Genomic DNA, 12,762 nt, shown 5'->3' on the forward strand with positions numbered 1-12,762 from the left:
TTGCACATTATGCAGATTGCCTTAAAGCAGTCTTTGGGCATCCAGGTGTTTTGGACTTCAACTCCCACAAATCCTAACAGCTGGTAAGATGTCTGGGATTTCTGGAGTTGAAGTCCAAAACATCTGGAGGCCCAAAGGTTGGAAACCACTGCCTTAAAGCAAAACTCTTAGAAATAGGCAAGTTTCTCTGTAGCAACATAAAACAAGAAAGAACCTTTGGCATCTCAAAGACTAGTATTTGTTTCTGCCCATAAATTTCTATGGTGTTTGGGTGCCACAACATTTTTTCTTGCTTTAAAAAAGAGGGGTGCTTGACAAAATTTCCATTGTTTAGAATGGCACTGAACGGGTGGCCCATGACAATAGAAAGTCCTAATTTTTGTGTCATGGCATAATATGATAATAATGGTACAATATATCTGTGGATTTAAGTGGAAGAGATTAATAATCCTTCCTTGAACATAACTTTTTGCATTGCATTTCTTAGTAGTATCTAGAGTTTCAAAATAACATGTTTGGAGTTACACGCTAGCAGCTTATAGAATTCAGATGTTAGTTTTTAAGGGAACTATTTATGAGTTACTTTATTTTGAAAAAGGTAAATTCTGTGGCAATTGCCTATTGTGTTAGTCCATAAGACAATTACATTTAATTATAAGTTTTTTTTTCAATTTCTGGAAGTTTCCATGTTCTGTTGTTACCCATGCAACAAAGAAGACTGGATAGTTTTGTATTTGGTTTTTTCCCCATTTTTGCCATTTGTCTAGACAGATTGAGGGTTCCTCTTTATTAGGTTTTTGTATTACCTGTTATAAGAACTAATTCAAAGATGTAAGAAAGAGAAGAGAGAGGAAGAGCACATATTTGTCTTAAGGTCTGCATTTTGGAATGTACTTTGCCTTAGGGCTTAAATTTATTTTTTCATCAATAGCATAACTTTTTATTATTTCACATGTGAAGTGCAAGAAGAACCATCTCTTAGGTAGCCATTTGTTGGTGATTGTGTTAAGAGCCAACAATGACAAGATCAGAAAAACAGCTCATTCTGCTGATTTGTCAGGTGATATGAGAATCAGGCTAATAGTTCTTTTTCAGATTCCCAATTCAGATTTGAGGTTTTCCTCTGAAAAATATGTGTCAAATGCTAAGCCAGAGGCCAAAATCGGCCCACCATGTCATTTTATGAGGCCCACTAGACTTTCAATGCCAGGGCAACATAGTTACATTTATACAGTCTCACAATTACAACTGGTTCTTTGAAGGCAACCATAAGATTGATTGTGGCCCTCAGTGAAAATGGAGTTTGACACCCCTGCTCTGAAATGTAGAAAGGCAGTCTTCTTGTCCATCTATGGATAATAACCAACATGCCACTTCCCCTTTGTTACAGGGTGAACAAGGGCTTCGGGGCCATCCAGGAAAGCAAGGTAAAAGAGGTCTTCCTGGGACACAAGGTGATCAAGGCCCACCAGGACATCCTGGCCTGAAAGGGCATGCTGTATGTATCTACTGTAGTTGCATAAAAGAGTTAGAAGTATAATTTCAATTATAGTTCCAAACTAATCATACTCCTATTTTTAAATATTACAGGGTGAACTTGGAGATCAAGGTTTGATGGGATTTCAGGGATTCCCAGGTCCTAAGGTGTGTTGGAGTCAAGACAAAAAGTGAAGCATCTTTAAAGTCCTCTTGACCTGAATGGGACATTCCTTGATATTAGCATTTAAGATTAATTAAGATTGTTGTTGTCTGCCTTCAAGTCATTTAGTTTAGATTTCCTGTTGTCATCAGCATTTTACCTTGTATCAGAAATCAAAGGAGGGCGCAAACTACAGCGTTGTTGACATTGTCACAATACTGTATATCTTGTATTAGTTCATATTATTAAGTTTTTATTTTCCTTTTACATATTTAATTTTTTTAAAGTGCACTAAATTGATAGCTTAAAAATTGGATCCAGTTCTGTAAATCAGATACCATATTTTAAATAATCACTTCATTTTGTTTTTATTTTTAGGGTCCTGAAGGTGACCTTGGTTTAATTGGAATTTTGGGACCTAAAGGCCCTGTAGGCCATATTGTAAGTATATAAATTTATCATTGCCCATGCTGTTTAATTGCTATGTCTATTTTCTTTATTCACATCTAGCCTTGTAGTAACTGAATTTATATGAAACCTTTATACAATTTCGTGTTGTACCAGTAAATACATAGAATTGGTACAATTCAGATCAAGTACTGGTTAACCAGAGCAGACTTTGTGAGGATACATCGACATAAAATCCTAGCCAATTTCGAGTTATTCTGAAAATGGCAGCATACCTGTTTGGTTTATTTATTTTTTTACCACAGAAGCATAATTTGCCTTTCTTTCAAAAATAATATTTATTCTAAGACAAAATAAAGAAAGACATTTTTGAGGTGATCTGCATGATTAATCAATTAAACTTTTATGATGTAACATTAATACATTAAGTTGTATTCCACCAGTGCCTTTGAAGACACACATTTCAAAATGTGATGTTTTGGACCATAGAATCTATACAGAAAAGTCACCAATTCAAGCTACTTCTTATTGTAAAGAATAATTGTTACACTGTATATTAAATCTGGGTGAAGCCATAATTTTGAGTGTTCCTTTTTGTTCTGCTTAAAATTGTCTGCCTCATTTCCAGGGACATCTAAATTCACCTATTTATTTATCGTGTCAGAAGCGAACCGAGGGTACAGTTGTAATGTATTTAAAAACACAAACAAAGCTAAAAACTCTGCATTATATTAAATATCTTTTGATCAGTAGCTGGCCACTTGGAGTGGTGTTGCTATAAGAAGGTTCTCCACTGTGCATGTGGCAGGGCTTAGGCTACATTGTAATAGTTGGTCTGTGGCTTGCTCTTCTCCACACAAGTGGAGTCCACATGTTGTGGACTCCACTTCGTGGCCCCATTTCATAAGGTTGGCTCTGCATCTTGTGGTGCCAGAGAACAGTCTGTTCATTGCCTTCTAAGTCACCCAGTCTTCTGTGTGCCCAGGGGGGAGCCTCTCATTTGGTATCAGCCATGGCTTGAGGTTCCGGGTTTTAGCTTGCCACTTTTGGACTCTCGCTTGCTGAGGTGTTCCTGCAAGTATCTCTGTAGATCTTAGAAAACTATTTCTTGATTTATGGCATTGACGTGCTGACTGATACCCAAACTGGGGATGGGCTGGAGATGTCACTCCCTTGGTCCTTTCAGTATTGACTGCTACTTCCTGGTGGATGTCAGGTGGTGCAATACAGGCTAAACAGTATAATTTCTCCAGTGGTGTTGGGTGTAGAAATCCTGATAATGCCGCAGGTCTCATTAAGAGCCCCATCCACTATTTTAACGTGGTGAGATGTATTCCACACTGGGCATGTGTATTCAGCAGCAGAGTAGCAAAGTGCAAGGTCAAATGTCTTCTGTGATGAATTGCCTACCTTTTAAGCCAGGGAAACACTCAAGAAGTAGGCCTAAGTGTTTGGCAGCCATGAGATGGTGCAGGGAGGCAGCCATCTTAGAGTACTCATTTCCTAGAGGGGGCAGAGCTTAGGAGCAGCCTATAAGTAGTTTTAAATAATAATCTATTACACTTGGTGACACAGTGGTGGATCTCCAAACTAATGGTGAATCCTCTTCACGTAATAGATTCCTTCTCCCCCCCCCCCCCTCTTTATTGCATCTTCACTGTGTCTGGTTGCGATCCTCAGGTTGTGCCAGCCAGTTTTAGTATGATATTATTTCTAGCACCCACTTTTTGCTTGTGCTAACCATGGCTAACCATATTTTGGTTACTGAAACCAAACCAGGATCACATTGCTTTCAAATCCTGAATGTAGATATCATCAAGAACATCATCTGTTTTTAGTTTTAAATAAAATAAACAGAAGCTTTTGATCTCTTCTGGTACATAAAAGCAAGAGAGAGTTGTAAAGAGCAAAATCCAAAAAATGTAGATATAACATGCTTTTCTCTTACATTTGAAGTTGGTCAAGTAAAAGCTGACCTTTCTTTGAACATCCATGAAAGGTGGCATATAAATCAAATTAAACTACCATTAATGTCTTGCAGTCTGTAAAACTGTTAAATAAATACATTGTCCATTGAAAAACCATGCTAAAGTAGTCTACAGTTTTATTGAAAAAACATTCTGGTTTTGGTAAACACAACTCGAAAACACATCTGTCCTTGTAAATAAGCATAGAATAGCCTCCATAAATTTTTCTCTGCCTAAAACCCATGTGTTTCTCATTAGAAAGAGCTGTGCCCTATAAAAGCATCTTCTCACAGAATAATATGAGGATGTTCATAAAGTACTATGTGCCTTTGGAGATTTCTCTTGTGCAATGGCTTTAAATCCTTAAGCTGCCAACTTGTGGTTGCTCCTGGAAGGAGCATTTACACTTAGGCAGATTTGTTGGAACCTTAAGATCTTCTTCGGCCAAAGCCCTGTTCTTTGGTTCACCACTGAGAGAGATCAGGTTATTGGATATTAATGGCATGGACTCATATCTGTGGAATTTTCCCCCCTTCCCTCCTTTCATTTGGTTTTCCTTAACAGTGGGTGCTAAATAGAGTCAAAACCAAAAATCTTATTATTGCCAGACTTTGTGTAGGTTTTATAACAGAATTATAACAGTTTGATATTGCATTAATTGCCATGGTTCCATCCTATGGGATCCTTGGGCTTGTAATTTGTTCTGACAGCAGAGTTGTCAGACAGAGAGGAGTAAATATCTTACCAAACTACAGATACCATATTTCTGTAAGACTCAACCATGGCAAGTTAGTTCTGCACTGACTAATTATCTGAAGATTAATCAAACGTATTGAATGCAGGATTGGCCCCAAAATGGTTTAGACTGCCACCCCTCCGGCTGCTGCAGAGGCAGAAGGGAGTTCTGACTGTCCAGCGGTGCCAAACTTCATTTGGTGCCCCTGGATGGCCACAGTTATTGTCCTCTTCTGATTTGTTGTTGCAGCAGTCAGTGACAATATGAATTGTCTTAGTAGCTTGTCACCTGGAGTGGCATGGCCCAGGGAACCAGAGCAACGCAAGAGTAGGGAGATGAGGAATCACCCTTCCTCTTCCTCTTCCGATCATCTTGTCACTCTGGCCAGCAAAACTCCAAGCGATGACCAACCTGCACATCCCATATACTAACCATTGCAACAAGGGAAACAGGAGGGGACAGTGAGTTCCATCTTGTGTCCTCGGACTGCCTGAGCCCAAGAAACATGAGATGATAGTGTAGACAGTTGTGACTGGTCCAAAGTCATGGTTTGCTTCAGATTCAGGGGGAGAATTTGAAGCAGCCCACAACTTTGGTTAGTGCAGTTCAAAGACACATTAAGTGGCTTTGACCCACATGAACCCGTATCAGATTTATGCATCATTTAGTTGCCATGGAGCGGATTCAGCAGTCCTTTGCACCTAGAGCCCATCCATACAGGCCTTAAAACCAAAACCTGTCTCGGTTTTACTGGAGGCATCCATACAGAGCCTCTGGTAAAACCAAATTAATTCAGATCATCCGAATTAACTAGATACCCCATTAGATCCGGGTCTTCCTGAAAGCCTGGTTCTAATGGGGTATTGGGCCTATGGAAACTCATTACCAGGTAGTCCTTGCGCCCAGGGGAAAGTTCCCATTGCCATCTCACACCTTTTGGGCTCCTGGAGCCCAAAGGTACAGAATGGCAACTACCCCCTCCATCAGGCCCTAAATGACAGAAATAAAATAAAACTTACTGGGCCGCCATTACATCCCTATCATGGTCTCTTGGCGCAAGGAAATTACGTGCCTGGAGATGGGGGGTGATGAGGGATTTTCTCCCACCCAACCCCCTCAAATCCTAGTGCATCATTTTCTAATGCTAGGAGAGAGTGAGGAGAGATGTAATGGCAGCCCAGTAAGTTTTATTTCTAGGGGGTATTTTAGGGGGTATTGGGGTGGCTGCATGCCATCCTGATAGTTATCGAGAGTGGCATGTACACGCCCCTCCCCCTGGGAAAGCAGGGGTTTTGGGGTGGCATGGGAATTTAAACCCACGCTGCAGCGGGTTTCTTAAGCCCACTTCGGCATGGGTTTATGCCCTGTCTGGAAGTGCCCTTAGTGGCAAATGTAGATTTGTCCACAGTTAATGCAGTGTCAAAGTGCTATAATTCTACAGTATGGATAAAATTGATTTATTTTATTGAAATGCTTTTATTCTAATCTTCTTATTTTTGGAAAGATTCATCCCTAAAATCCCTCCAGGCAGGCAGTGGAGTAAACAGGAATAAATACATAAATATATTCATAAATACAGTTATCTTTCATTTCTCTATCCATTCATTCATTAGCCATTCATATTCAGTCAGAAATCATTTGAGTGAGCATTTCCTCATTTACCAGAATAGCCCAGTAAATTTCTGTCACATTTGCTCATTGCTATGCTGGAAACAACACATCTTTGTTAGAAATATTGCTTGGTGGTCTTGTATGTTTACTTAAATTACTCCTAGCTTGCAGTATATTTGAGGGAGACTCCTGTTAGTCTAAACATGAAATGTATAGTCTGACTGCCTCTGTCACTTCTAGTTCTTGGATAAACAACAGCAATTTCCCTTTCCTTCAGTATTCAGTTATTAACAAATGCTTCTGTACTGCGTAATGAGAATGAGAACAAAATTGTACAACTAAAATTATCTTGTCCTTTATTTAATGTTACATCCAGAAATTAGAACTGTGTTTGTTGAATGGTCATGGAGACTTACTCAATTTTCAGTTTGGTGATTTGTGCAAGCACTGAGATTCCAGTGTCACAGCACAGGCTTTTCAATAGTGACACTGCATCCACTTGTCACTCCACAAAATTTGCCTTTCTTTTTCTTTGTAGGGAAACACAGGCCTTGTTGGTAATGAAGGCATAATAGGCCCAGCAGGAAAACCTGTAAGTGAACATTCATTATACTTCAGTCTTTCACTTATAATATTTGCAGTTCATCATAGAAAGGTTATCCCTTTGAACAATAAATAGTTGAACACTGTGATGAATGCATGTGCACCCAACTTTCGTGAAAGTTGAATTGGCAGAGTAATGTTCCTCAATAAATATAATTTTCCATAACCCATATTTATATCAGATGGATTATGTGAGTATTCAGCCAAGTGGTGGTGCATTTTGTTTTTGTTTTGAGGGTTTGATTGTGGGATTTTAAAAAATTTTTTGCCAGAAGTCAGTTTCTTTGACCTAATCAGGCGGCTTTGAACATGGCCATGGTATAATTAATAGTATAGTATTGTATCAAAAAGAAATGCTGCAGTTTGAGATTCAGCAGTATTGGGGGAGGCACATTGTGCCCGCCTCAATGTACAAATATAGTGGCCATCAGTGTGAGGTTTATTAATGTGAGCAGTGCACTGTTTTTATTGTGAATCCCTTGCAAGACCTTATTGGTTTAGAAATGGAACGTAAATTTTCATTAAAACTAAAAAATACTAAGTTGTGTTTGTACAACATTATTAACTTTCTTTTCCACTCCACTACAAAAAGCTAATTCCTTCCTGTAAATGTTTGTGCATATTTTCATATAAACATACAAATGTCTGTGAGTTCTAATTTTCAGTAGTGATTGAAAGCAAGTAAGTGAGGATTTATAAGATTAACATAACTTTTTTTTCCAGGGACCTAGGGGTGAAAAGGGAGCCAGAGGTGAAATTGTAAGTGAAAACAGTTCCTATGAATGAGTGACAATAATGGAGGTATTTATATACAGACTCCTGAGAAGCTTTTCAGGATTTACAAGAGGATCTATTGCTATGGCTGCAAATTGATTGGAGATTGGGTTTGAGTACACACTTTGACTACATCAACTTACATGTTCTGGTTGTGATTTTATTGGTTGTGTTACGTTTTTGTGTTCATGAGCTATTCCAGGGTCTTTTGCCATTTACTTGGTACAGATAGGGTTTTATTTATTTGACCTTCTCACTTATATTATAGTGCTGGAGCAAAAATTGAGTTGGGGGGCATCCTAAACAAGAAACAAGAACTGTCATAGTTTGGGGTAATTTTGAGTCTATGTAGTCCCACAAGCATACCTTTGGGCCAAGTTTACTTAATCCATGTTTTTATAGGTTTTAAATGTTATGCATAGATTTGAAAATTATTTGCAAGTGCTCAAAATAAGGGGGGAAACTATGCATAGGAAACTATATCAGTCCACTGGGTCATTTACCTGGGAATTGTTTGCACAGATGGGGAGAATATCTCTGAGTTTTGGGGCAGGAATCTTTATCAGCTATTCCTGGAGATGTCAGGATTTGAAAACAAGTGACCTACCATTAAGACTATTTATTTATTTATTTATTTACAGTTCTTATATTCCGCCCTTCTCACCCCGCAGGGGACTCAGGGCGGATTACAGTAAACACATATATGGCAAACATTCAATGCTAGTTTTGACAAATAACATTTAACAGACAAAGGCTATTTAACTTTTTTTCTGGCCACCAGGGGAGCTGCTGCTTTTCATCGTCCATCAACGACACCAATGAAGTTCTTCCGCATTTCACATTCCCCGGAGTCTTCTTTCTTTATGGCCTCATAAATTAGTTAAATTTAGCCTCCCACACAAAGTGGTACCTTATTTTCCTACTTGACAGATGCAACTGTCTTTCGGGTTGCAAAGGTCGACAACGGGCTACACAATGGCTGGACACCCACTCCAGCCCGGGCTGGCTTCGAACTCATGACCTTTTGGTCAGAGTGATCTTAATGCAGCTGACACTCAGCCAGCTGCGCCACAATCCCATCAAAGACTACTATAGTCGTTGGTGACTATGGTAATTTCTTTGGACAGATGTGGGAATAGACTAGAATAGAATAGAAAAGTATAGTTGAGGGTGCTATTACTCTGTCCCGTTTCATTGGCATGAATTCCATGGACATGCAAGTGGTCTCCTCCTCTTGCTAGGAAACAATCTCGGTAAAGTGACTATATTAATATTTACTTTAGCTTTAAGATGTAGGCTGGTCAAAACAACTTTCCAGCTTGTGACAAACTTTCAAAACAATAATATATTTCTGTGATCATTACCACTTTCAAAACAAAAAAGAATACATCACCAAAATTAAGTGGCACATCGTAATAGCCCATGGAATTGCAACAGCTGCATACAGTTAGTTAATGATCATGTTTCAACCGAAAGGTCTTCAGCACTTAATTGGCTTTAGCCATTTTACTGTTCCATGAGATTTTGTGTCACTTTTTGAATTTAGATTTATTTAATTGAATGTTTTAGTATTAAATATTTATTATCAAATGTGCTTATGATGATTAAGCTTTGCATTTCTCTTATTTCAGTACATTAGTTGCCTTTTCAAGAACCAATATCCTACAGGAATACATTTTTATTTGGATATTTAAATCCAACTACTAGTCCCAGCTAGAATAAGTCCACTGACGCAATAAGGGTTACACAAGCTTAATAACAATATCGGCTTAATATTCAATAGTTGATTCAACTATTGAATGTGAAATAGGAATCCAACTCCACTTTGGAATAGGAGTTGGATTTAGGCATGTGTCATAAAATGATTTTTTTGGCTTGACATTCTAGATTACCCTATGTTACTGTGACATAAACACTCGACTTCATAGTTAATTAATGTTTCCAGGGAGTTTCTGAGGAAAATACGGATCTATGTGTCATTTAATTACATTTTTTGCATTTGAAATTTCACACCACTGGTAATTAGCAATTTCCTTCCGTCATGAATTCAATTGCATGAGACACTTCTAAGAAAAGAAGTATATAACTTGTTGGCAGCACAAAGCAATTAGTTTAGCCTTAAAACCAGGAAAAAGTTTTATTTCTAGCTGTATTCACAGACATTAAATAATTTTCATTCCGTTCTGTACTAAGTCCAGATATGTGGCTTTGAAGGAATGAGAACATTTGACTTTCATCCTAGATTCCTGAGGACTTTTAGCTTTTGAACAGTAATGTGATTATAGATCAAGATCTGCAGACAAATAAATAAAAAAAGAAATTTCTCTGTTACCAAGCGAGGTCAAAATACACAGTATGTTTCTTAAAAATTCCTTTGTTATCACTTTATTACTTCTAGGAGAAGGCAGAAATAATGCTGCTTTCTCTTCAAAATACTTCCAGCATTGTTTCTCTTTACTCACATTTTGAAAATGTTTTGAAATGATCAACATTTGTCAGAAAATGGTAATAGATCTCATTGTGATCCTGAATTTAGAAAAGACAGACCCATTCAGAAGGTCTCTGAGGCTGAAGAGATCCCAAGTTATTCTGTCTTTAAAAATTAACAAAGTCATCCACTTACTAGACTCGAGTGTCATCATTTTTATTGCTTCCCTATACTGAGAGCCAGTTTTGTGTAGCCATTGGAATGTCACAGAAAGATTCAGGAGACCCTGTTTCTGATCTTGACTTAGGGTACATCTGCATTGTAGAAATAATGCCATTTGTCACTACTTTAACTGTCCTGGATAGTGGGAGTTACGGTATTACAAGATATTTAGCTTCCTTTGCCTAAGAGTTACATAGTTCACTGAGAGATGCCAGTACTGTTCATGCTAACCTGCTTCTGTTTCAAATAAAGGGTAGAAATTTGGGGACTTGTATACAAGGGGTGTCAGAAATGGGTAATTTCTCTTTGTGATAAGGTCCAAAGTATTATGGTTTGGGCTTCCATGAAACAAGATTTTAATTGTTACTAGCATGATCTCTCCTAACTCATGCCAGAGGTGGGACCAAAAACAACAGGTTTATCTTTGCCATTTTCTCCCATCTTATCCCCTTTATATTTAAGGACGATGGGAGCCACAAGTAAAGGAAGCTTGAATGGAAGGCAGAGGAAAATATAGCACAGCATATTTCTAATATCTGGATAATCTTTCTATTCAAAACTTGTGATGAAGGATATGATAGCAGGGGCTGCTCTAGTGGACTGAAAGATAAGACACAAATGTATTAAATATACAGTTCAAAGTATTACATTTTAATATACACCAATTATAAATCCCCAGCTTTCAATTCAGTAGCTTTGAGTTAACTTTGTGTCACTGTCTAATTATGCTTAAGATTTATGGAAATATTTTATCACTCAGACATGTGATACATATAAAGTTTAACACATCTCTTAAGGTGTCTATTGGATCAGAGTTTTAAAATTTTAGGAGGAAAAAGAATGTTGCCCTTTGATCCTTTGTGCTAGCAGTAAAATTAATTGTTTATGAGATTATATTTTTGTTATTAGAAGATTGGATTTATTCTTTACTTCTCCGTTGACTTATCCTTTGATCATAGTGAAATTTAAGTAGATTTGAAGGGGCAATTTTTTATTTAACTAAGAACTTTCTCAACTTCCTATAATTCAAGCGGAAACTTCTGAGACAGGAAGAAAAAAGAGGACTTTTAGCAAAGTATTTTTTCAGATTTCCAATATGCTTTATGCAGTTAAACTGTGTAAATGAAACAGAAATGAATTGTTAAATAGCATGCCTCAGTTTAAATTAGCCATGTTGAAAGAAGCTCCCAGTGACCATACTGCCCATATGATGGCTCCCAGCTGTCACTCTTCATCTCACCATTTGGGCAGAAAGAGAATGGATGCTGACCACTTCTATTCAGAAAACAATGCTGTTGCTTTGTTTTTCAAGATATTGAAGAGAGAGCTGAGACAAGGACTGCATTCAGAGGAGACTTTTATTTTAGAATTGCTATGACCCATTCATTCTCATATGTGGACCTTCTTTGTTCTCCTTGTGTTGGTTCTGTATTTTTGCCACAGGAAGTTCACTTTTAAAAAATGTAGAATGCAAGGATAACTGTAAAGGTGGCTTTGATGAGGACATATCTGTAAAGTCAATCTGTCATACTTCGCACATCGTCAAAAAAAACTTTGAAGGGGTGCCATCAATCAAAATCAATCAAGCAGCTCTATAACAATTTTACAGCAATAATTATTTTTTCAATGTCGATATTTAGCATTCTTATGAAACACCACTTAAAAGAAGTGGTGCTGTGGCTCTGTATTCTGTATTCCTATAGTATATACAGTAACACCATCTGCTCTGACTGTATGACTTGAAGGGCCAAGGCATTTTCAATGGCCTTCACAGGAGTCTTCAAGAGACACATGTAGCCCATTAACCACAATTGGTTCATTCTTGGTCCATGAACGTGCTTGTTTCATGTTTGAAAATAGACTTGTGCACTTTTTGAATTAATTTATACATGGCTAATAAATAAACAATAAACATTTTGATAAATGTGTTTGTTGTAGACTAATGCATTGGCTGATGTGGTTACTTATGTCTGTGATATGTTTACATCCTTTATTCAGTCATTTCTAATTGCCCCTCTAAATGCCCTAAGGAATAACTAGAAAAACAAGGGAGTTTCAATTATCCAATCACATTGGCCTGGTACCTTTGACAGGAAGCTTACTCATTTTTTTAAAGGTACACAGGATCACTTAAAAATATACACACAGCAAGCACTTTCACAAACTCAGACAAATGGTCTACAGTGTACTGAGAAATCTTAATACAGCAGAACTAGTCGAGAATGGCTCTTGTTGTCTTGGTCCCTTTTATTGCTAGTTTAATGAATGCTTTAAACTCCTCAGCCGTCTTTGTAAACTTCATTTCAAGGTGGTACCTGAACATTTATTTTCAGTTTTAAAGTCAACTATACTTCATGCATTTTTATTATCTCTT

At 37.7% G+C, this 12,762-nt stretch overlaps 1 protein-coding gene across 3 annotated transcripts in view; it reads left to right on the top strand.

The window, feature by feature from the left end:
• COL24A1 (collagen type XXIV alpha 1 chain) overlaps nt 1-12,762 on the top strand; it is a 215,046-nt gene that overhangs the window by 191,363 nt on the left and 10,921 nt on the right. For all 3 annotated transcript variants that reach the window (XM_060773864.2, XM_060773865.2, XM_060773866.2), the window contains exons 49-53: nt 1,391-1,498; nt 1,591-1,644; nt 2,018-2,080; nt 6,900-6,953; nt 7,688-7,723. In XM_060773864.2, the coding sequence (XP_060629847.2) occupies nt 1,391-1,498; nt 1,591-1,644; nt 2,018-2,080; nt 6,900-6,953; nt 7,688-7,723 (315 nt within the window). The remainder of the gene's footprint in view (nt 1-1,390; nt 1,499-1,590; nt 1,645-2,017; nt 2,081-6,899; nt 6,954-7,687; nt 7,724-12,762) is intronic.

The sequence above is a fragment of the Anolis sagrei genome, chromosome 4, assembly GCF_037176765.1.
Source record: "Anolis sagrei isolate rAnoSag1 chromosome 4, rAnoSag1.mat, whole genome shotgun sequence".
NCBI lineage: Eukaryota > Metazoa > Chordata > Lepidosauria > Squamata > Dactyloidae > Anolis > Anolis sagrei.